This window comes from Podarcis erhardii, assembly GCF_964252035.2.
Source record: "Podarcis erhardii genome assembly, chromosome: 11".
NCBI classification, from domain to species: Eukaryota; Metazoa; Chordata; class Lepidosauria; order Squamata; family Lacertidae; genus Podarcis; species Podarcis erhardii.
This window is the reverse complement of record NC_138501.1, coordinates 1988983-2014942: the sequence shown is the minus strand read 5'-3', so window position 1 is coordinate 2014942 and position 25960 is coordinate 1988983. Positions and strand designations below refer to the sequence as shown.

The following is a 25960-nucleotide window of genomic DNA, read 5'->3' as shown; positions in this document are numbered from 1 at the left end:
GCCAAGTCTCCAGGGGACCCTCACTACTTATCAGCAAAGTTGGTAAGATAATGTTTGAAGTTAAACCATAATATACGGCCCATGTATTTGTCTATGTGTGCATTTGCATTTCTGCAGTTCTCTGAAATGCTTGCTACTGATTAAAAGGCAGCCAAATGATCAGTAAGTTTACTGAGAATGATACAAGCTGTTCTTGTATTGTACAAAGATCACCATAAGAGCCGCCCAGGCGAAGCACAGTGAGTTGCTGCCAACTGAGTTCTACTCAGAGTAGATCCACTGGAATGAACGGGCCTAAGTTACACATGCCCATTAATTTCAATAGGCCTACTATTAGTTGAACCAGCATTGGATTCAATCCAATAGTGTGGGGTGGGGAATACAGATATATTTTATTTTTATTTTTATTTAGCTTTGATTGGGCATATTTTTTATTTTTTTAATTTTTCATTTTTTTCCACAATAATATTTATTATTTTCCATACATAGACATAACAGAAGAAAAAGTTAACTATAATAAAGGGAAAAGAATGAAACGGAAAAAAGAAAAAAGAATTTAAAACCTAAAATACAAAAAATAAAAAACATAAAATTTTATGTTTTAGGAATACAGATATATTTTTATCCCTGAATACAACAAAGCTGAGGGAGGAAGTTGGGCTTTTTGGCACTTTTATGCCTTCCAGGCCCCCCAAGGTCAGCTTTAGGTGCTTGCATTTCAATTCCTCCCTTCTACAGGCCACAATGATCTACACATACACAAACATTTCCCATTTGGTGGGGCAAGAAATTACAGCAATCGAAATAAAACAGCTGTTAGGAACTTAGTTTGTCATTCAACCCATTAAGCAGTACATGTGGCTCCCTGGAAGGCAGAATTTAAGAAGCCTCCGGCCACTCTGGAATCACAAGGCATGGCTTGTTTCCCCAAAGCTTAGTTTCATTTTTCAGCTGCTTCTTCCTTGTGTAGCTTAGTGAGCATGTGGAGGGGTGCAGCCCAACAAAGCATGTTTAAGGAAGGCTTTTGGGTTCAGAGACAACACCAAACCATAGCCAGATTCCTGACGGCTGTGAGTGCTGACGGCCACTCCCTGGAAGGCCCTTTCCATCTGGCCTGGGGGGCGGGGTCGAGGCTCACCTTGCCCTACAAAAGAAGCTCCAGAGGGACTGCAGGCTGTGGGTGCTGACGGCCCCAATGTTTGTTCAATTTTTAACATAACTATGTACTTTTTTGTTTTTGTTGTTTTATAAAGTTTGTATTTGGTTCTTAAGGAGAGGGGGTCAGGGCTGCCAGGGAGTGGGCCCATCCAACAGAATGGCTGAGGCAGGTTCCATGGTGGGGGGGGGGAATGCTCTGGGACACCCAATCCCAGTGATCACGGGTAGGAAGAGGAGTTACGCTAAGTCCAAACCATGTCATTACCAAGGAAGCAGGCTTAGTCGTGTTTGAGGACTATCCCTGCCTCCAGGTCTGGTCTTGACTGGAAGGATACTGGAATCAACAAGGGAGACCCACATGACCTGAAGGTGCTGCTGTGCAATGCCAGGTCAATGATTCATAAGACCACTGCCATCCATGACTTGATCATGGATGGAGGACTTGACCTGGCATGTGTAACAGAGACTTGGTTGGATGAAGCAGATGGGTCTGTCCTTGCCGCTGCTTGTCCACCAGGTTTCTCTTGCGCACAGCAACCCAGGTCATGTGGGCGGGGAGGGGGGGGTTGCAGTGATTTTTAGGAAGTCATTAGTTTGCACCAGGCGTTCTATTGGAAAGACCCAGTTCTCTGAGTACATGTTCTGGAAGCTGGGCAATAGGGGCAGTACAGGATTCCTTCTGGTATACCAAGCTCCCCAAGGATTCCCTGCCTGAGCTGCTTCAGGTTGTGGCGGATGTTCTCCTGAAGACACCTAGTTTGGTTGTCCTAGGGGATTTTAACATCCATGCCAACACAACCTTACAAGGGGCCGCTCGTGGAAAGCATGGCCTCCATGGGGCTGTCCCTGAATAAGTTTGGCCCAAGTCATAGTCGTGGACATGCCTTAGACCTGGTGTTCACCTCTATGGATGTGGGTGATCTGACACTAAGTAAAAGTGAAACGAAAGAAGTGCCATGGTCAGATCACTTCCTGGTGCAACTGGACTTCTCCACAACCCTTCCCCTCTTCAGGGAGGTGGGACCAATTCAGATGGTCCGTGCCCCCCCCCCACTTAATGGATCCAAATGGTTTCCAGAGAGTGGTAGGGGATGTTTTATCCCATGTTGATGGCCTTTCAGCTGATTCCCTGGTGGCCCACTGGAATGTGGAGTTAACCAGGGCTATCGACTGTCTGGCTCCAAAGTGCCCTCTCCGATTGCATGAAGCCCAGACAGCCCCATGCTTATCCCTGGAGCTGAGGGCGATGAAACAATTGCTGAGACGGCTGGAGCGCCAGTGGCGGAAAACTCATTCTGAATCGGACTGCTCACAGGTTAGAACTAAAGGTCAAGCCTACCAAGTGGCGATAGCGACGGCGAAGAAGACTTTCTTCACTGCCTCTATTGCATCTGCAGAAAATAGCAGCAGGAGACTGTTTCAGGTGGTTCACAATTTAATGGAACCACCTTTGCCATCAGGGCCTGGTAAAGACCCCCTGATCTCCTGCAACGATTTTGCAAAGTTTTTTGCTGATAAAGTTGCTCAGATTCAGAAAGAGGTAGACTCCACCGTGGGGGCATTGCCGGGGCGGGAGAGTGCTAGAGCCCTGTCTGGTCGAGTTGCGTGGAATCAATTCCAATCTGTTACCTCCGAGGATGTGGACAGGCTGCTTGGACGAGTGAAGCCAACCACCTGTCTCCTTGATCCTTGCCCATCCTGGCTTATAAAAGCTAGCCGGGAAGGGCTGGGCAATGGGCTTCGTGGGGTGCTGAATGCTTCCCTCCATGAGGGAGCATTCCCAGGCCCGCTGAAAGAGGCGGTTATTAAACCGCTTCTTAAAAAACCATCTTTAGATACGGCCACGATGGCCAGCTATCGCCCAGTCTCAAATCTTCCATTCTTGGGCAAGGTGACTGAGCGAGTGGTTGCTGAACAACTCCAGGCACGCCTGGAAGAAGCGGACCATTTGGATCCCTTCCAGTCGGGATTCAGGCCTCATCATGGGACTGAAACTGCCTTGGTCACGCTGGTTGATGATCTCCGGCTGTCTAGGGACAAAGGTGAGAGCTGTTTCCTAGTCCTGCTGGATCTCTCAGCAGCTTTTGACACCATCGACCATAACATCATTCTGGACCGTTTAGAGGGGCTGGGAGCTGGGGGCACTGTCATACAGTGGTTTTGCTCCTTCCTCCTGGGCCGTGTTCAGAAAGTGGTGATGGGGGATGAGTGTTCAGACCCCTGGGCTCTCGCTTGTGGGGTGCCTCAGGGTTCCGTCCTCTCCCCCATGCTTTTTAACTTCTACATGAAGCCACTGGGAGAGATCATCAGGGGGATTGGGCTGGGTGTTCATCAGTATGCAGATGATACCCAGCTCTACCTCTCTTTCAAATCGGAACCAGTGAAGGAGGTGAAGGTCCTGTGTGAGTGTCTGAGGTGGCTAACGGATTGAGGTTGAATCCTGACAAGACAGAAGTACTCTTTTTGGGGGACAAGGGGCAGGCATGTGGGGGGGACTCCCTGGTCCTGAATGGGGCAACTGTGCCCCTGAAGGAGCAGGTGCGCAGCCTGGGAGTCATTTTGGACTCACAGCTGTCCATGGAGGCACAGGTTAATTCTGTGTCCAGGGCAGCTGTCTACTAGCTCCATCTGGTACGCAGGCTGAGACCCTACCTGCCCGTAGACTGTCTTACCAGAGTGGTGCACACTCTAGTTATCTGCCGCTTGGACTATTGCAACGTGCTCTACATGGGGCTACTTTTGAAGGTGACCCAGAAACTACAACTAATCCAGAATGCAGCAGCCAGACTGGTGATTGGGAGTGGCTGCCAAGATCAAATAACACCGGTCTTGAAAGACCTACATTGGGTCCCAGTACGTTTCTGAGCACAATTCAAAGTGTTGGTGTTGACCTTTAAAGTCCTAAACAGCCTCGGCCCAGTATACCTGTAGGAGTGTCCTTACCCCATCATTCTGCCTGGACACTGAGATCCAGCACCGAGGGCCTTCTGGTGGTTCCCTCACTGCGAGAAGTGAGGTTACAGGGAACCAGGCAGAGGGCCTTCTCAGTAGTGGCGCCCGCCCTGTGGAACACCCTCCCATCAGATGTCAAAGAGATAAACAACTATCTGATGTTTAGAATACATCTGAAGGCAGCCCTGTTTAGGGAAGTTTTTAATAACTGATGTTTTAATGCACAATTCAAAGTGCTGGTGTTGACCTTTAAAGCCCTACTGCGAGAAGTGAGGTTACAGGAAACCAGGCAGAGGGCCTTCTTGGTAGTGGCGCCCGCCCTGTGGAACACCCTCCCATCAGATGTCAAAGCAATAAACAACTACCTGACGTTCAGAGGACATCTTAAGGCAGCCCTGTTCAGGGAAGTTTTTAATGTGTGATATTTTAGTGTATTTTTGGTTTCTGTGGAAGCCGCCCAGAGTGGCTGGGGAAACCCTGCCAGATGGGCGGGGTACAAATAATAAATTATTATTATTATTATTATTATTATTATTTAATGTACCGTATTTTTCTGTGTATAAGACTAGGTTCCCTACCTCTAAAAATAAAGTCCAATATTTGGGGGCATCTTATACATGGATAGATCTTCCCCCATTTTCTTAAATCGGAGTCCCCTAAAATAGTGGGCGTCTTATACGTGGGGACGTCTTATAGACGGGAAAATACAGTATTTTTTCATCTTTGTTGAAAGCCGCTCAGAGTCGCTGGGGAAACCCAGCTACATGGGTGGGGTACAAATAATAAATTATTATTATTATCATTATTATAGCTAAAACAAGCCACATTTCATAAGTTAACACCACACCATGACTTGTCAGAAAACAAGCCATGGCTTAGTGCCACATGCAAATTAGACCAGAGTATGTAAAGCAAGCTTTGCAAAGCAATCTTTACAATTATATGAATTGTGGCAGAAATAGAATATGTGGTCATGTCGTAAGGAAGAAACGAACTGCATTAAATAACATGTACAGTCAGAGCTGCAAAAGTAGGTATCGTTGCTATGCCAAGCATCCATTTATTAGTCACTGCAATCATTTGAAACTGTATGGAAATGAACAATAATACACTCCATTAAGCTTTTAAAGGAATACTTATCCATGAATGTGGAACATATATTAATTATATCTCTTGTTAAATGAATATTAACTGGACAACAGTTTGCTGGCTCTAAAAATATATAAGGCCAGATGGTCAAAGCAGCAGAACCCAGAAGCTTTGTGTGTCTAATGGTTGAGCAAAAATTGTTGTTGGAGGTTGGCCAATGAAAGAGGAAACATCTCAACAGTATTTAGAGAACCTGTGAAAAGGTATGCGTGAAATGGCTTTCTGCAGCATTTTATATATTCAATAAAATAGCATTAAGCATAGAAGTCATGTACAGTGGTACCTCTGGTTATGAACTTAATTTGTTCTGGAGGTCCGTTCTTAACCTGAAACTGTTCTTAACCTGAAGCACCACTTTAGCTAATGGGGTCTCCTGCTGCCGTGCCGCCACTGCACAATTTGTATTCTCATCCTGAAGCAAAGTTCTTAACCCGAGGTACTGTTTCTGGGTTAGCGGAGTCTGTAACCTGAAGCGTCTGTAACCCGAGGTACCATTGTACTACTTAGGATAGGACAATATGTTAGGGTCAAAGCAAGAGAGATGAGGACACAAATCCCCCCAAGAGATACTGAAAAGGCTCCTTGAAACAATGTCTTTTGTAACAAAGATTCCAGGGGGTGGGGGGTTTTAAAGCCAGTTTTGAGGCCATATGTTCTGAAAGCTATTTATAAAAAGATCTGCCGATGAATCATCTCAGTTAATTCTCATCTTTACAGGAAGCAGCTTACAGAAACAATGTGATTATCTGGAGATACTGTAAGGATAAAGTCAATTTTTACCACAGAAAATTAGTATCATAGAGGCCATAATTTTACATTTCAAACTTTCACAAGAAAAAGATGTGTGTAAAAATATATTGCATGCCACCTCTGCTTTTATATTACTAAAATTACTGAAGCCTACAAAATTATGTGAATATCTCAAAGACATGTTCCCAGGTGTATATCTAACATCACCCAGAAAAACCCATAATAAACTACATGCACAACAATCTTCTATTCAACTCCATCAACACAAGCTGTTAAGTACTTGAAATATATGTATACAAAATCAGGATGGAAAAAGACTTGCAAGTGCTTCACTGTTTTCCAGGCATATTTATTTAGTATGGTTTCTAATCTGTGTTAGTATGTAATGATACATGATCAGAGAGCAGCAGCAAATGGTTCATAATTTCTGTAACACTTTTGTTTTGGTGCTTTATATTCGCTGTCTTTAAGACCATCTCTCAAAAGGCTCACGAGTTCCTATGGCGCCTGAAACGCTTCCGAGCCCTAGGGAAGCAGAGCTGGGCATCGTCGCGGCTCTTTTTGCCCTTGGCGTCATCGACTGACATTGGACTATTCATAACCCTACCGAGAGCTTCCTGAAGAGCATTTTAAGACGGTGGCATATTGCGGATGGGCTCCCACGCTGCCATCTTCCCACCCGGAAACTAGAAAGCCTTTGCGAGTTGGGGCTGTCCCGGAAAAAGTCCCGAGTCAGAGTCCCTGTCCAGCACTCTTCCCTTTCCTGCCCCGGGGCAGCACGCCTACTCCGAAGGAAGCCCTCTGTCCTTTCCTCGAGTCCGGCTGCCCCCCCCCCCCCGCCCGCCAGGCGGCCCCGCTTTCTTCCCGCCCAGCCGCGCGCTCCGCTTATATAAGCCTCGGAGCAGCGTGACCCCCAAGGGCACCTCCTCCCGGGCCGGGCACCTTGCGGGCTCGGGTTCCCCCGCCGCTCCTTCTCCTCGAAGCCCCTCGCCCCCCTCGGCCGCGCCGCCGCCCCGTCCCGGCCGGGCTGGTCCCGCGGCCGCCCACGTGCCGGGCAAGGCGCCCGCCCGCCCGCCCGCCCGCCGCCGCCTCACCTTGCCGCTCTGGTCGACGCCCAGCAGGTGGCCCGCGAGAATGTCGAGGGGCGAGGAGCGGCTGGAGTGCGCGAAGGTGCCTCGGAAGAGGAGCGCCAGAGAGCCCATGGCGCGCGCCCTCGACGCCACCAGCCTGCCGCTCCTCCCGCCCTCCCTTGCGGCGCAGGTGGCGGCGGCGGCGGTTCCTCCTCCTCCTCCTCCTCCTCCTCCTCCCGGGAGCCCGTCGTCCTTCGGGGCCACGAGCAGCCTCCGCGGTCCCTGCCACCATCTCTCCTCCTCCTCCGCCCCAAGGGTGGGGTGGTCGCCGCCCGCGCTCCTCGGCCCGCCCCGTCCAGGCGCCTCGGCCGAGCGAGCGGCCGCCGAGTCCGCGCCGGGGAGACGCCTCAGCCTCTGCCGCAGACTTCTCGAAGCCGCTGTCACCCCGAGAGCAGCCGGAGGCGGCGGCTGCTGCTGCTGCTGAGCCCAAGGGCGAGTCTCCTTCGGCCCCTCACGGCGCCCCGCGAGGCCTCGTCAGGAGCGAGCACGGAGACAGCAAGACGTCTCTCTCCACTGGCAACCCAGTTGGACTTTCGGATCCAGGAGGCAAACAGTCAAAATTCCCACCCCGGAGATCCTCCGGTGTCCCTAGAATTGTGCCTGGAATTTACCTGGGCGGCAGATGATTTGGCTTCTTGGGGGAAAGGAGTTGGATATGTGTACCTCACTTTTTAAAAAGAATATCAAGTGGCTTCATCAAGTGGGCTTAGGCTTTCTTCTAGCCAAAATTTGCCCGCACTGTGCCACAAAAGATGAGGGGGCAACCAGCAAGCCCAAGCCAGCTTATTCCTTCATCTGGCACTTTGAAATTTCGTATACAGTAGTTCCTTACTCTCTGTGTTGTGCAAGGCTTCACCCTGTCGTGACCGTTGTTTACAGGGGGAGTAGGAGCTGAGGGAAAGAGCCTTTCCCATGGAACTTGTACACATATTCCCCACATCCCAGGCCACATCTGCAGCCAGACAAGACGGCTCTTCAAACCACCTCTTGTAGGGGGAGATGCTGCCTGCTGCTCAATCTCTTGAGCTTGCTGTGGGCTCCATTTGAACCTACAAGTCTGCCATAGTCTAGTCTGTAATTCTAGCTGCCTGCCCATTTTGAGGCAGCTGTGAAAAATGCAAACTCAGTGCTAGGGATCACAAAGGAACTGAAAATAAAACTCTGGTATCATGCTGCCATTGTACAAACCTATTGTGCAACTGCATTTGCAATGCTATGTACGGTTCTGGGTGCCTCGCCTCAAACGGGATATTGTAGAGTTGGCAAAGTTCCAGAAAAGAGCAACCAGAATGATCATGGGGATGGAGGAAAGGCAGAAAGGTTGCAGCACTTGAGGGTTTTCAGTTTAGAGAAAAGGCAAGAAAGAAGGGGGGGTGGCACGATAGTTTATAAAATTATGCACAGCATAATGGTTCTCCCTCATAACACTGGAGTTGTTAAAGTTCAAAGGACATGTTTCTCTGAATCTAGGAGAAACACGTGCTACTGTTTATCTGAGTTGAACAGCATATTTCAACTGTTAACTGCAGTTCAAGGACTATATCTGCCAGTTTTCCTGGAATTAATGAGAAAACTGCCAAGGACACACTGGGCAAACCATCTAGTGAACTATTACTTTAAGGCCGGGGCATGAGTGTAACAAGTTTAAGCATACTGTCCTTGGGTCATCTTATTTTCATGTATTAAGTTGCTGCAGTGCACCATTCACCCAAGTATGGTTTTGATTTATTTTATATTTGTCATTGATGATTCATGGTGCCTTTGGCTCGGCCTTCCTCTCCCTCCCATTGCCCCTGTGTGGCAATTAGGCTTTGGAAAAAAGTCACAATTTTTGCAAATGGAATTTTAAAAATATTTCTGGCTAAGCCTAGTAGCTTGGGGGGGGGCATAATGGTGAGTAGCACTAGTAGCACTAAACAATGGTTTTGATTAAATGTACTTCCAGGTTAGTATGTTTTTATCCATACTATGTTAGTATGTTTTAGGGACACGGGTGGTGCTGTGGTCTAAACCACTGAGCCTCTTGGGCTTGCTGATTGGAAGGTCGGCAGTTTGAATCCCCACGATGCAGTCAGCTCCCGTTGCTCTATCCCAGTTTCTGCCAACCTAGCAGTTTGAAAGCACATCAGCACAAGTAGATAAATAGGTACCACTGTAGTGAAGAGTGTTTACATGCGCTCTGGCTTCAGTCACGGTGTTCCGTTACGCCAGAAGTTGTTTAGTCCTGCTGGCCACATGATCTGGAAAGCTGTCTGCGGACAAATGCCAGCTCCCTTGGCCTGAAAGCCAGATGAGCACCACAACCCCATAGTCACCTTTGGCTGGACTTAACCGTCCAGGGGTCCTTTACCTTTTTTACCTTTTATCCATTGTCCTAATAAATATCTGTTTTGTACAGATTAGTGGTTGACAGACAGCTACTGCTGTGCATAGTAAAAACCAATCCCTTACTGGCTTTTATAATATTATCTGTTTATATCCTCAGTTCTGAGGAAGTTACAAACTTTAGGGATGAGTGGATTGAGTGTTTGGCCTTGACCATGCCGTTCTCTTCTTCTTCTTCTTTGGCTATCACTTGTAGCTGAGTAAGATTGTCTTCCATGAACACTATCTTAACAGTGAGTCCGTAAGTGACTGTGGAGGCCAATTTTGGATCTATACATCTTTCCACAGTGGGGTCATAGGTTTCCAGATGGGAGTTGATCATGGTGATGGTTTGCCAAACATGCCTTCCTCTTAGCACGTTTCTCCTTTTCACCCTCAGTATGAGTGTCTTCAAAGTCTATGATACCTTTGGTAAAGGCTGATCTCCAATTGGAGCGCTCACAGGCCAGTGTTCCCAGTTGTTGATGTTTAGATTTGCCTTGAGAGAGTCTTTAAACCTCTTTTGTTGACCACCAACATTACGCTTTCCATTTTTAAGTTCGGAATAAAGTAGTTGCTTTGGAAGACGGTAATCAACATGACCAGTCCAACGAAGTTGATGCTGAAGAATCATTGCTTCAACACTGGTGATTTTTGCTTCTTCCAATATACTGGCATTAGTTTGCCTGTCTTCCCAAAGGAGTTGGAGATGGCATTTATAAGTGGTATTTATAAGCATACAGTGAGGTTGGTAGTGCAATAGCTTTGTAAACAAGCATTTTTGTTTCCCTGCCAGTGTTCCGGTCCTCAAATACTCTGCACCTAAATCGGGAGAAAGCTGCACTTAAAGAGCTCAGGCGATGCTGGATTTCGGCATCCATGTCTGTCCTTGTGGAAAGATAACTACCCAGGTAGAGGAAGTGACCAACATTTTCCATGATTGAGTTGGATTTGTGGTGCTTCAGAGGGGTTGTTTTGTGCTTGTTGGTGCAGCACTTTGGGTTTTTTGGATGTTGATCGATAGGACAAGTTTTTTTGTAAGCTTCTGCGAAGATATTTAGGATGGTTTGGAGGTCATCCTCTGAGTGTGCACATACTAGGTTGTCATCAGCATACTGAAGCTTGATGATGGAAGTTATGGTAACATTACTCTTTGCTTTCAGCCTACTCAGATGAAAAAGTTTTCCATCTGTTCAATATATGATTTCTACTCCGGTGGGGAGTTTCCCTTCAAGAATGGCAATGAAAATAATAAATGGAGTTGGGGTGATAACAGAACCCTGTTTAACACTTGATCCCACTGACAGATGCAATACAGGATAAACCTACAAAATTGGTGAAAGAAGAATGGGAATGTTTAAATAATTATTTAGGGGACAAGGGTTCAGCAAGAAAGACCTGGTTATGTTTAGAATGATACCGCATAGAGAAATGTTCCCTGATACCAAGATGAGGGATTCTTTGGAATGCAGATAGAGAGAATTGATAAGAATAATGATCTGTTGTGACCTTGATGGAAGCGTACAATAGTTGAGCTTTCCTGTGTTTTGGCTCATCTTCCTTTTCTCCCCTCTTTTTTTTCCCTTTTCCTTTTTCTTTTTCCCTCATCCTTCTTCTTTCCTTTTTCTTTTTTCTTTCGCATAGTGGCTTATGTTTTATGCCATGTACTTTGATTTTTTTGTAGTTTTCAATTTCTTTTCATTATTATTATTATTATTAAGGAATTTTCTTTTGTAATTTTGGTTGTCTATATTTATATGTATTTGTTTAAAGCAAAATAAAAGTATTTTAAAAAAACACATACAAAAACCACTTGATCCCACTGTGACTGGTTCACTTTTGAGAGCCATTGTTATCTGCAATTGTTGCTGTCATATTATCATGGAGGAGATGAAGGACGTTCATAAATTTTCTGGGCAGCCAATTTTCAGAAGGACAGTCCACAGGGCATTACGATTTACAGTGTTGAAGGCCTTAGTCAGGTCAATAAGTGCCATATACAGGGGTTGGTTTTGCTCTCTGCATTTTTCTTGAAGGTGTCAAGTGGTGAAAATCATGTCCACTGTCCCCATAGAAGATTGAAAACCTTTTTGGGATTCAGGAAGGATAGCCTCTGATATTGTTAGGAGACGGTGTGCTAAGATCCTTGCAAGAATTTCACCGGCCGCAGCTAATAAAGAGATGCCTTGATAGTTTCCACAAACCGTTCTATCACCTTTTTTAAAGAGATTGATAATTTTGGCATCCCTAAGTCTGCTGGGATCTCCTCTCTCTCCCAGATTTTTTCGATGAGTTTGTGAAGTTGTTGTGTAAGTTCAGTTCCGCTCACTTTGAAGACTTTGGCAGGTATCCCATCAGGTCTGCTGGCTTTGTTGTTTTTCATTTGGTTAATAGCCGTACACAACTCTCCCAGATTTGGAGATACTGCAAGCTCATCTCTAACTTGTTTTTGCGGAATTTGTGAGAGGACCTCAGCAGCTACGTGGAGTTCACAGAGAAACTTTTACAAGTTAGCACAGGCTTCCTTAACCTTGGCCCTCCAGATGTTTTTGGCTTACAACTCCCATGATCCCTAGCTAGAAGAACCAGTGGTCAGGGATGATGGGAATTATAGTCTCAAAACATCTGGCGGGCCAAGGTTGAGGAAGCCTAAGTTAGCACATACCTATCTCCACATGGAAACAATGCGCAGAGCCTACAGTCGTACCCTGACGTACCCAGCATGGGTGTCGTAACCCAGTTTTTATTTTTCAAAGATAGAATAGGTTTCTAGCACTTGTAGAACTTCAGATATGAGGCAAAATATATGAGCACTGTTGTAATTTGTTTTGTTAGCTTGCCTTTCAGTTGTATTTCTTTCTTTCTTTCTTTCTTTCTTTCTTTCTTTCTTTCTTTGGAGTATTCACTTCCCTGCTCCCTGAAAATATTTCTGTGGATGTCCATGGTACCCACAATAAGGTTTCTAGATTTCTTTCAGATTCTATATCTGGTCTTAATTCTGGAACAGTTGTATAAAGTTAAGTTTCATTTAACACAGAGTTGGTTGCATTATTGGTTTCTAAAATCTGTGACATCTTTATACCACTTACTTATCACCCCTAACTTTGTAAATGATCCCTTATGTCCTTGACAAGTGGTACTTGGTGAAGAAAAGGACTAGGTTCAGATTTAGGGATTTTTACAAAAATGAGACTCCTATTACAGTGGTGTAAACCACTGAGCCTTGGGCTTGCCGATCGGAAGGTCGGCAGTTCAAATCCCCGTGACGGGGTGAGCTCCCGTTGCTCGGTCCCTGCTCCTGCCAACCTAGCAGTTCAAAAGCATGTCAAAGTGCAAGTAGATAAATAGGTACTGCTCCGGCAGGAAGGTAAATGGCCTTTCCGTGCACTGCTCTGGTTTGCCAGAAGTGGCTTAGTCATGCTGGCCGCATGACCCAGAAAAACTGTCTGTGGACAAACGCCGGCTCCCTCGGCCAATAAAGTGAGATGAGCGCCGCAACCCCAGAGTCGTCTGCGACTGGACTTAACTGTCAGGGGTCCTTTACCTTTACCTTTTTACGAAAATGAGACTCCTATTACTTTTCATTGGCAATCTGTATCTTAAAGGTCAAGGTCAAGGTACCCCTGACCATTAGGTCCAGTCGCGGATGACTCTGGGGTTGCGGCATCTATACTCAGGTAGGCACTTGCATATATTTTTTTAGCTTAAGGTGGTGGCGGCTACCATGAATGTGAGCCAGGCTTAGCTCCCATTCAGAACTTTGCCACCTGTTCAAGTCCCCAGTGGAGGACGGTGAGTGGCACTCCACCAAAACAGAGGCAGCAGAGAAAATGCATGGTGGCAGCTGCCATAGCCATGACAAGTAGGGCTGAACCATGTGCTGGTTGGAGGGTCTTTTGTTGGTGCCATGCCAAGGGGATCCAGAAGTCTGACACCAGCTCTGTGGAAAATGGGAACACCATGTAACTAACTTAGTATGTTATTGTGAGAACGGACAAGATAGGAAAGAACTAAAATGTGCTGTGTAAATTACCCACAATTATTAAAATGTTTCAAATATATGTTATAATAATAATATGTTGTTGTTGTTGAACTTCAAAGGGAGAAAGAAATCTACCCAAGTGTGATTTTGTAGGTTGCCTTTAATAAGGCTGCTGCAGTATCATAAAACAACTATGTGATTTCTGTATGTGGTTTGCTTTGAGGATTATTCTTTGCTGCCTTTATGTTACTGGCTGCATTTCAGTAGCAGAAATCTTTGTTATAAGAACATGGGAAGCTGCCTTATATTTGTCCATACAGCCCACTATTGTCTACCCTGTCTGGCAGCTGTCCAAGGTCCTTAGACAAATAACTTTGCCATCGCTTGCTACCTGATCCATTTACCAAGACCTCCCAGAGGTTGGCGCAGAGACTATGTGCTTTTCCACTGAATTGTGCTTCCATCCCTTTGCTTTCTTGTGCTGAGGCGAGTCTTCATATTCATATTGGAAACTAGGTTGCACAAGCAATTACTGCACAAACCATTCTTTCAACAACAGCAGTAAGAAGGCCACAGTTGTAGACAGTGATAATTCATCTGTTCTTTTCCTTTCAGCTGTCTGAATCCTCTTAGTACATTGTACTCACTGTTGTACAGGAAAATTATTTAAATGTGTTGTTTTCTGGTAGCTGCTAGGTAGAATAAATAAGACCCCAACAGTGTTTCTAGCAGAAAGAGATTCACATCAAGCCTTGCATTACTATGGTATCATAAATGTGGACTGATGGCTAGTCTTTGTCCATAGTGTACACATTTGGTATACTCTGTGGATTCAACCAGGACTTAGCCTGGTTCAGAGTAGACCCAGTAGGAATTACTAACTTAAGCCCCACTTATTTCATTGGGTCTAATCTAAGCACAGGTAAGTCTGGATCCAATTCTGTGACATGAACAGAAAATTCTATGAACCCATGGAATTTAAAGCATTTCCTTGGGAAATAGATGTTCCTCTTTATGGTAGTTAATCATTATCCTACCACAGAAGTCTGCTAACTTTATAAGTATAGGTCTTGATTATGCAACTGGGTTAGAATAAAATATTTATCAGCTGGAACTACGAACTCTCTTTGTTCCAGGCACCCCAGTCCCCAGGCTGTACCCTTTAATAGCTCTGCTTCACGCCCTTCACGGGAGTTTTTGCCTGGATGGAATGTGTCATTTAATTCTGATTTTAAAAACCCTGCTTGTCTGGTTAGAGAATAGAGAGGACACATGCAAGTGTGCATTACAAAATTAGCCTTCTCCAGAAAGGTAACATATGTTGCCTGACCATCTTTTGCCTCGGCCGTTTTTTACCTTTGGCCAGGGGAGTCAACTTGGGCCCCAAGTTATGGGTGCCCAGTGCGCATGACATCATAACATCACGTGCGACATGACGTCATGATGTCACAAGCACAAGCTTCCGTGGCCCTGGAAGTCGGGTTCCGAAGTCTCGCAAAGCCTCAGACATCATCTCTGATGCCTCACAAGGCCTCAGAGATGCTATCCGAGGCTTTGTGAGACCTCAGATGTTGTGTTGGGGCCTGCGGTGTGGGTGCTGAGCACCCACAACAATTTTTTTGTAGGTGCTCAGGCATCCAGAGCCCCCTGCAGTTGGTGTCCCTGCCCTTGACTTTGCTTGCAGGGGTGTCCAACCAGCTGCCCTCTTGATCTTTGCTCATGTTGACTTCTTATAGCTAGCCCTCTTGACCTTGGCCATTGAGTCGGGTAGGGAATCCAATAAAATAATAATATCCACAACACAGCTTTGAAAAGACAAGATGACAAAATGGAAAACTGAGGAAGAGAGTGAGCCAACAGCAGCATTATCTGTATTATCTGGGGAAACTAAGTGAACAAGTCATAAAGGGCTGGTGTGGAAGCAATCTATGTATGACATAATTCCGTTGCACACCAAAGTAGTGTGAGATTCCAGGGGTCCCAGGTGCTTACTCAGGGTCTGTGTTTCCTTTTGGAAATGAGGCTCAGCAAAGACTGTGCTGTCTTTATGATATATGGTTTATTTACACATACATACATGGCATGCTGGTTTGGTATCTACAGAATGATATGGACAATACTCCACACAATTGTCTTTTGATCCTCATCTTGTACTCAATGTTATGCCAAGCTGAGCCCCTGGTGCTGTTAACTGCAGAACCTACCCAGTTCCTGGAGATGAGAGCACCAACCCTTATTCAGAGTAAGCTGCTCTGCATTTTCAAAATCATAGAATTGTAGAGTTGGAAGGGACCATGAGGGTCATCTAGTACAACCCCCTGTAATGCAGGAATCTTTTTGCCCAACTTGGGGCTCAAACACACAACCTTGAGATTAAGAGTCTCGTGGTCTACTGAAACGAAATATTTTTTAAAATAAAAAAAATAGATTCAAAAATATATCCAATATAAAAATAGATTAAAAAATATATCCAAGCATCTAGAGCACTTCAATTCCTCTGTGGGGCATGTGCACACGTGGCTGCAAATGTGATTTAGAGCTTGTTGTCAGTGTTAGGGACAGATTTTGGCCAGTCTTTGTTCTTATTGTGGCATGTGTTACCCATTGCCAAGGTCACTGTTCTCTCAAATGTTGATTGCTTTGCTGTAGCTTTTGTGTGTGTTTATTTTCACTTACTGTGGGAACTAGCTGCCGCTTTTCAAGTGCAATTTCAGATCTAGATTTGTCTAGCTTGTATTTATATTGCATCTTTTTTTCCTGCTTGTGACTGTCAGATTCTGAAGACTCAAATTTCCTTTTGGTGTTGTTTAGCATTTCTTATAACTGGCTGAATGCAGTAGAGAATTGATGCCAAGGCTTCTGTGATGTTGCCTCCTGATGTCTTCCTAAAGATGTTGAACTTTAGAACCTTCCTGACAACAGAACACAATCCTAGTCATGCTTACTCAGAGTAAGGTCCACCACTCAAAGGTAAGATCCATTGAATTAAGTGAGACTTTCTTCTGAGACTTTCTAAGACATTCTTCTTTCAAGAATGCAGTTAAATATGGCTGACCACACTGGAGAACATGTGCTGTACTGTTCCATTCAGTTTTTGATGCTGGATGACACAGTAAAAGGGAGGCCTCTCTAGTGAAACTGTCCAGTTTTAGTTTGGTCACAATTGTTAATGTCACTTCAAGGATACTAACATATCTCTCTGAAGGATATTGCTGTGACTCACAATTGACATGACTCAGAGAAACTTCTGGTGTAGATGTGTGTTCCAAACCTTAAATAGCTATAGCGAAGAACAAAAGTTCACGAGTGACACCTTTTTAAAAAATGAGAATGCCACCCTTAAGCACTTTGTGTTCATTCAAAAGCTTCCTGTGTTAAAGTGGTTTTTTTGGAGGAGGGATAGTTTTGCTCAGGTACAAAAGATATCCAAAAACAATAATAGAACTTCACAGCTTCATTTTCTTACAAAAGAAAAATAAATACAGCTACCTATGCAGCTGTGGGAACAGAGTGAAGATCAGGGGAGCCAACTTGGGCCCCAGGTTATGGGTGCCCAGTATACGTGACATCATGACGTCACATGTGGTGTGACATCATGATGTGTGCTTTTTTAAATAATAAAAAACTATACCATAACCTTGTGAAATTAATGGCATGAACCTACAAAATTAGCAAATGCTTTGAAATCTATATACAAAACATAAATTACCTCCACTTTTAAACTCAGTTTTTTGTGCACCACTTAGAAATATTTTAAAGTGGCACCCAAAATAGCCATACACCACTCTAAAAAAGGAAATTGTTCTGTTAATATCATACCCTCCCATTTCTCCCAACACTCAGATCTCAATACACAACTAGTCATCATGTTCACAGACATTTCCAAGGTGATATTTCATGTTCCGTTCTCATAACTTCTGGTTGTCGGAAAACCCATGCTTTCCTTGGTTGAAAGAATTTGGTCCTACTGAAGTTGGAGTATCCCTTCCAATGTTCTTCATGCACATTGTAGCTTCTGGTGGCATCAAAAGAAAATTAAGACCAGAACAAGAAAGAAGTTTTGGATGAAATAATTAAGAAAAAGAGTTAGCTAAAAACCCAAAAAAGGAAAGCATTAAACAGACAATTAAAATATTACAATCACAATATTCAATGATAATTAATCAAGAAGTAGAATGGAAAATTAAAATACTAAAGCAAAAGAACTTGAGTATGCAAATAAGCCAGGAAAATTACTAGCAAGGCAATTAAATAAAAAGAAAACCAATAACCTGATCAACAAGATAAAAGTAAATGACAAAATAATAGATAACCCTAAAGAAATTAGGAATAAATTTGTTAAAGATTTGTCAGATCTATACATAAAGGCCCAGAAAACAAAATAGAAATTGAAAGATATATACAACAAAAATGATAAATTAAATTTATTAAATGCTCCAATCAGTAATCAAGAAATTTTAGAAGCCATTAAACAAACCAAAACAAGTAAAGTCCCAGGCCCAGATGGGCTGATGGCAAAATGTTATAAAAAAATTACAAAAATGGCTTGTTCAACTATTACAAAATGGAATATTAGTAACAGGGGAAATACCAAAGACCTGGGAAGAGGCATACATTACATTAATTCCAAAGCAAGAGGTAGATAGATTGGAAGTTAAAAATTATAGACCAATTTCATTATTAAATTGTGATTATAAAATATTTGCAAATATTTTAGCAAAGAGAATGAAAGGTCTACTATTAGAAATAATCCATCAAGACCAAACAGGATTACTCCCAGGTCGACAAATGAAAGGAAATATTAGAAATATAATAAATATCATTAAACGTTTGGAGGTGAGAAAGGATAAACAGGCAGCATTGATATTTATTGATGTGGAAAAAGCTTTTGACAATGTTTCATGGACCTTTATGTTGAAGGCCCTAGGACAGATAACTTTGAAATGACATTTGTAAGAGGCATAGAAGTTATCTACAGTGGTACATCGGGTTACAGACGCTTCAGGTTACAGACTCTGCTAACCCCAAAATAGTACCTCAGGTTAGGAACTTTGCTTCAGGACGAGAACAGAAATTGTGCTCCGGCGGCGTGGCAGCAGTGGGAGGGGGCCTTAGCTAATGGGGCATTAGCTAAAGTGGTACCTCAGGTTAAGAACAGGACCTCCAGAACGAATTAAGTTCTTAACCTGAGGTACCACTGTATTCTAGGCAAAAGGCGAAATTGATAATTAATAATATTTTTACTGAGGAATGTAAGGCAGTGTGGTCCTCTCTCCCCGTTATTGTTTATTTTAGTATTAGAAGTTTTGATGCAAAATATCAGAGCAGATGAGAAAATTAGAGGAATAAAGGTAGGAATTTAAATTGAAAGCATTCACAGATGATTTAGTAATCACTGCAGAAGATCCTGTAATGTCACTTGAAGAGGTTATATATAAGAAAAAAGAGTTTGGAGAAGTTGAAGAAGAAGAGTTTGGATTTGATATCCCGCTTTATCACTACCCTAAGGAGTCTCAAAGCGGCTAACAATCTCCTTTCCCTTCCTCCCCCACAACAAACACTCTGTGAGGTGAGTGGGGCTGAGAGACTTCAGAGAAGTGTGACTGGCCCAAGGTCACCCAGCAGCTGCATGTGGAGGAGCGGGGAAGCGAACCCGGTTCACCAGATTACGAGTCCACCGCTCTGAACCACTACACCACACTGGCTCTCACAAGGCTCTCTCTCACTGGCTCTTTGTTGTGGTTTCAAACTTAATAAAAATAAAATGAAATTATTACGGTAGTTAAAAATATCCCAAAACAGGATAAAGAAAAAAATTCAACAAGAAATAGGTATAAATATTCACAACAAAGTGAAATACTTAGGGATATGGCTAACACCAAGGAATATCAATATTCGCCCTTGCCCCCAACAACATCTTTCCGTTCATCATAATCACCAGGGCCAGTCCTAAGAATTTAATCACAATATTGGGCCAAAATATACTTCATGAGGCTCACAAATAGGCTGCCTGATTCCTAATTGTAGCAGGTTCAGTTATTGCATAGCTAGTCTGGATCAGGAGATGCTTTATTGTTAATGTTAATGATTATATATATTTTTATTATATATATTGTGGGTTTTATGTTGATCTTTTCTGTGAACTGTCCTGAGACCTCCAGGTATAGGGCAGTATATAAATTTTATTATTATTAAATAATAATAAAGGGCACGGACCCCACACCCAGCTGCCCCTCAAATGGCCTTTGGATGCACCAACATGATGACCCATGTTCCTTGCCTCTAGATACACATTGGCATGAAGGAAGGACTAAATTAAACGGCATTACCAGAGAGGCAATGTCTGTTCACAGAATACTGACAGTTTTGGATAGTGCACTTATTAAGAACAACAACAACATGTCAGTACACTCTAGAATGCCATATTTTGTCTCCGCTATTTGATCCAGTTCTTCATACTACACACACACACACCAGCCGAAGTATGTTGGTTCAGTGCCCTAGATAGCTGTCTTATATCCTTCCCCAGTGAAGGTGGAATTATTTCCATCTTCCATTATTTCCATCTTTCAGCTTCTTTGCAGTATCCCTATTCCACTGCCCGTTGGTCCAAGCACTTTCCTGCTCTGTCTCCTCCTCTCCGCTGATGCTGCGCAGGGAGGAGGAGGCTGAGCGCAGAGCCCAACTCTGTGCTCCCCATTCCCCACCTGGTGCGCAAGTGCCAGCATCGCAGCGGTGGGAGGCCCGCACTCTCGTGCTAGGTGGGAGTGGGATGCATCACGTGATGCGCCCCTGCGATATGGGGGCCACATCGGTGCCCTTGACTCCAGCGATGGAAGGGCACGGACCCCACACCCAGCTGCCCCTCAAATGGCCTTTGGATGCACCAACATGATGACCCATGTTCCTTGCCTCTAGATACACATTGGCATGAAGGAAGGACTAAATTAAACGGCATTACCAGAGAGGCAATGTCTGTTCACAGAATACTGACAGTTTTGGATAGTGCACTGTTAGATTTGTATATAAAATTAGAGCTGCTGCAATCACCATGGTTACCTACTCTGCCAAACAAACACAGAGCTTCTGGAATATAAATTGGGCTGCCCACACTTGGGCTCCAGTTCCCTCCTCCCTCACATTTCTTTGGATGGGTGTTTTGCACCTCAAAGAAAAATATCGACAGAATATTATCAGTGAGTCATTTTCAGTACAGGTGGATGTCCTGCTGGGAATAAGGGTATGGTGGGAACAAAGTGTCATATCTTCCGTTGAAGATAGGGCCGGCTCACCCACAAGGCCAAGTGAGGGGGCCGCCTCAGACAGCATGGTCCCCAGGGACAGCAAATCTTGATGTCAATCTCCCCCCCACCCCTTGTTCCTGATGTAGATCTTCGCACACTTGGCAAAACCTCCAAGTGTCCCTATTTTCCAGGGACAGTCCCAGATTTACAGAAGCTGTTCCGGTTTTTTTATATGATCCCAGAATGTCCCGCTTTTCCTTAGGACGTCATTATTTTCATCGGAGAAATGTTGGAAGGTATGGAATTATGCAACCCCTGAGCCAAGAAATGCTTCCCCGCTTCTCTTCACAGGAGAATTTGATGAGTAGAACTCTGCTTGTGGATCTCTGCATTCAATCTATTATAGTTGACTATACTAGTACCTGTAAGATGTGCAGCCAGATTATTCAGGTCCCAGTGACCAGTGGCGTAGCGTGGGGGGTGCAGGGGGGGCCGGCCGCACCGGGCACAACATCTGGGGTTAGGGCAAATCCACGGGTTAGGGGGCGCAAATCCACGGGTTAGGGGGTGCAAATCCACGGGTTAGGGGACGCAAATTACTTGCCTTGCCCCGGGTGCTCACAACCCACGCTACGCCACTGCCAGTGACTGTCAAAGTTGGTTAGGAAGAACTAAAAATTAGGCATGTTCAAATTCCTCAGAGTGGGCACCAGGCACCCATGCCCTAGAACACTTAGTAGCAATCTCTGAGAGTTGTGGTAAGTGTACTACTCTTGGTGTGTTGCATAAACCTACATCTTTTCTCAAATTTGAGTGAGAACTACAATACATGGCTAGATTGTGGTGCTTACAGAGATGAACACACGAATTTAAAGCAACATCACACATTCGGGAGAGTTGTGGTGGATCATGCAGGAAAATATTGGCATCTGCTAATTTTATAGCTCAGTACAATCTTGGGAGCAAACATTCCTTCCTTTACTTCAGTGACACCTAGTGTCCTAAATAATTTCTGCACAACAGACATTAACATAAAAAGGTAAAAGACATACCGGTGTGTGGATGTTAATTGCATACAAGAACGTCATTTGTTGACATATTAGAGGTATATCCTGCCCAAATGTTAAAATCTGGTCTCCTCAGCTACTTAATAAGTCACCAACCAGGCTTAATTACAATCGCAGTTATATGTAGTCCTTTCAAAATATGGGGTTTCTTCTTCTGGTGAACTGTTTTTGCACTTGAAGTAAATGACACTTGGGACAGTTTTAAAGGTCTTGGTTTTTCCAATCTGTGGCCAACATAGTGGTCCATTACTCTGTGTCAGACCATAGCTAGATGTATTCATTGTCTGCATTTCTGTTATTTTTATTCCCTTGAAAACTAATGTTTAAGGCAAGGGTAACCAATGTAATGTCCTCCAGATGTTGTTGTCCTCTAATTCCCACCCCCACCTGAGCCAACATGCCCAGTAGTCAGGGGTGATGGGAGTTGTAGTCCAAGCTGCTGATCTAAAAGGATTTGGAAATATGTCACCACAGAGATGGCTCACCTGTAGCCCTCCAAATGTTCCTGGGCACAGTACCCATCATCCATGACTAAGTTGGCGCCAATCCAGCAATATCTAGAGGGCCCCCCCGGGTTAGCGATCCCTGCCCTATGGGATATTCAAGCAGGCCTGTGGGGGTCCAGTTGGTTGCAGAGTCAATGATGTTGGAGGGGGTGTGGCCTTATGAGAAGGAGCAGCTGCGGGGAGGGCATATGCCCTATATATTAGTACTTAAGGGGTTGGGCCAAAGGAATGTCAAATTTCTGGTGTATAATATTCTAGGAGCATTGTTCGTTTTTGGCTGCTGTTATAATGCTATCTGTATAGATATGCCCATAGGTCCTCTGCTTGTTCTGATATTTGAATACAGCCACTGGGGCCTGGGGGCTCCCAAAGAATTCCCAGCTGCACAACTCCTCTCTGGCTGTTTTGCTGCTACGCCATGCTGAGCTTCGTGTGTCATTTGAACCCTGGCTTGTGGTTTAGCTCTCTATTGTTTACAGCTCATGGTTTTTCTGGGAGAACTAAACCACAAGCCAGAGTTTGGACAGCACACTTAGCTCAGTGCAGCAGCAAAAGAAGTGGATAGAAATGTGGCTAGGAGCCTCTCTCCAGAAGCCAGAATAGTTTGGTTAAGTGTGGTGCGTAAACTAGGCCTGTCTGAATTTCAGTGGCCACTCATAGCAGCCTCATCTGAAAGGACAACATCTGCTTTTCACTTGCTTTAATGTACATTTTTATATGCTTTAATAAATTGTATATTATGCATGATAGTTTTTGCTGCCCAGGGCTCCATCCAAGTGCCTAAAGCTTAATGAGTTGAAGACAGAGGCCTGATTGACAGCCCTGTAAGATACTGAGGAGCAGTAGCTGCTTATTTGCATTCTTGCTGAATTGTGCAAATTGACTGGTGCTGTTTAAATGAGATGGTGTGCAAATGCAATTTTTGCCATTGTGAAGTGTGCTAAGGATAGTGTTCGTTTTTAAAAGAGAAACTTGAAGCTTCCCTGTTGCCAGGCCTAAACTGAGGACTGCCTTCAGCTTAGCAAATCTAGGCAGAGGCTTTTTCTTTCTGAAGCTACACAGAGCAGCCATTAAAATCAATGAGACATTTTGCTTGGAACAAAGGAGCAATGTGTGCCTTTGTTTTTAACGGCGTCTTGCATGGCACACTGAGGGTGACAAGAATGCCTACATTTCTCAATTGATATTATTGAAAATGGCTGCATTTATGAGTGTCGTTTCTTTGGCCTGGATGGGGACGAGATGGCCCTTCAGATGTTGTCAGACTCCAGCTCAGCTCAACCCCAGCCAGCATGGCCAATGGTCAAGGATCCTGGGAGCTAAAACACAGTCAGGTGAAGGCAACACAGCCTAGCAGCCTATTTTGAGTGTCTGTCTCCTTGCAGAGTTCTGGTGACTTTAACTATGTCAATGTTGTTGTGCTTAAAATCTGTGCACAGGAAGCCCCATACATGAACAGCTCACCATGTAAAGCTGCTTCTACATTTTGAACAAGCACCCACACCTCTGTTACCTAATTGTGCCACATTTATTAGACATTCCAACGGCTGTGCTGGTGCCCACTGAAAATGAACCACAGAGACAGCTCCACATTCGCAACCCTAAAGGGTTTGGGCAAATTTTAATTACCTGGATCCATGCTAGTCTGGGTTGAGGTCTGGGTTTGGGACCAAAGCAGCCTTGGTTGCCCTGATTAAATACCTTTATCAAGAGGAGGACAAATGTGGGTGTTGGTGCAACTCTGCTCCCTTTGCTCTCTCGGCCGCTTTTGATACCATGGTATCCTTTGACTCTTGTGGGTTGGGTATTGGTGGCACTAAGCTTGGGTGGCTCTGTTCCTACTATTTTGTCCCCAGTATATGAAGTGATTGGGAGTGGTCACCAGGAGTTTTGGGGCAAAATATCATGAGTATTCTGATGACAGTCAGCTCTATTTCTCCATTATGTTTGAGTCAGCAGACACTGTGCAAGTCCTGGAGCGATGTCTGGATGCAGTGGTAGACTGGATACAGCTCAATAAACTGAGTTTGGATCCTGAGTTTGAAGCCTTGTGGATGGGTGGTTCCCGTGTCTGGGACATGGGTCAATTGCCTGTTCCGGGCAGGGTTGCATTCTGAAGGAGCAAGTATGTGGTTTGGAGGTAGTCCTTGATCCATCTGAGATCCAAATGACCTCTGTGGCCAGCAGCACTGGAATGAGCTCCAGCTGCTACACCAGCTGCAGGCATTCCAGGACTGTGATAGCCTAACCACAGTGCCCTCGTAACCTCAAGACGTACTTACAGTAATCAACATGCTTTATGTGGGGCTGCCTTTGTATCTGGTCTGGAAGTTCAGCTAGTGCAGATTGCCAGCAACATGCTAATCTGCTGCTGAAAAGGCAAAGTTCAAAGTACGTACTTGTGTTAATTCACAAAGCCCTACACAACTTGTGAATAAAAGTGCCTTAAGGAATATCAGATCCACTATCCTCCACTTCACTCATTGAGATCTTCTAATGGGGAACTACCAGAAGATGCCCAAAGTCCCCAAGGCTCAGTGGGCCTTTACTAGAGTGGCAGGCCCTGCCCTGTGGAAGTCACTGACAGAAGAAGTTTGGCAGGCATCTTCCATGCTGTCTTTTATACTACTTCTAAAAACAGTATTGTTTAGACAGACCTTTGCAATATGGTTTTATTTTTCATTTTAACCAACCAGTATTTACTGCTGTTTTTACTGCAGCATTTACTGATTTCATTATAATCTTTTGTATGTTGCATACTGCCTTGATGTACTTTTATGAAAGTGTGCATTATAAATACTTCAATAAATAAAAAATAGGCACAATGCTGCAAACAACTTTAAAAAAGGATGACATGATTTAAATAAGCCGCATATGGAACAACTCCACATGGTTACTTTTTAAATGGGTATTCACAAGGCTGTATGAAAATTTGATTTGGGGCTGTGCCAAAGAAATGGTGCAAGACTCTGCAGCCAGCATTTTGGTAATGCTTCTAGATAGATAATATTTTTATATTTAGGTATCCATTAAGTTTATGGCAGATATAGATAAAGGGTGTAACAGAAAAGTCACATTGTAGGAAGAACTAAATGTCGTCTTTCCTCCACTCCCAATTCCTGTTTTGTCGTTTGGGGCATGCCATCTGCTTGCTATGGTTTGCCAGCTGTACTAATAGGCTTAGTCACTATTACAGCAAAAAACCCGCACTTTAATTCTCAGAGACTGGCAGTCTATGATGTGTTTTCCTACCATGGCAGGATTTCCTCTCACCTTTGGGTGTAATGGGCTGCATCATTAGCAGTTTTTTCCAACAATATTACATGGAAAGGATGCTTGTCATATGTATATTACTCTCTTGAGTAAAAAAAACTGGTTGCATTTGACAGTCAGGATTCTAGTTTCTGAGTTCCATGTCAACATTTCCAAGCAGGTGCAGTTATTTTTCGATACGCCAGTACCTGCACTGATGTAGAGACTGTAGGAAGGTAGGCAATACCTGCTGCAGCCCACGTTAGGAGGACCCCATGGGAGAATTTCTTTAGATAATAGTGTTATTTGTTCTTCAGTGTCAGAGTCCAAATTTCCACTTCCTATTTGACCAGACAGTCCAAGCCATAAAGTGCTGAGTTGTTGTTTATCCTAGAAATGGTTTTAA

The 25960-nt window shown here is 44.3% G+C and overlaps 1 protein-coding gene across 2 annotated transcripts in view; it reads right to left on the bottom strand.

Annotated features, from left to right (window-relative positions):
- Positions 1-7301, bottom strand: part of GDA (guanine deaminase) — a 48440-nt gene extending 41139 nt beyond the window's left edge. Inside the window, exon 1 of one of the 2 annotated variants that reach the window (XR_014161352.1) lies at positions 7104-7301. Coding sequence is in view for 1 of the 2 variants with exons in the window: in XM_081881024.1 (XP_081737150.1) it covers positions 7104-7211 (108 nt within the window). In the remaining variant the exon portion in view is untranslated. The remainder of the gene's footprint in view (positions 1-7103) is intronic. The other variant, XM_081881024.1, reaches the window with a different exon arrangement.
- Positions 7302-25960: the final 18659 nt, after the last annotated feature.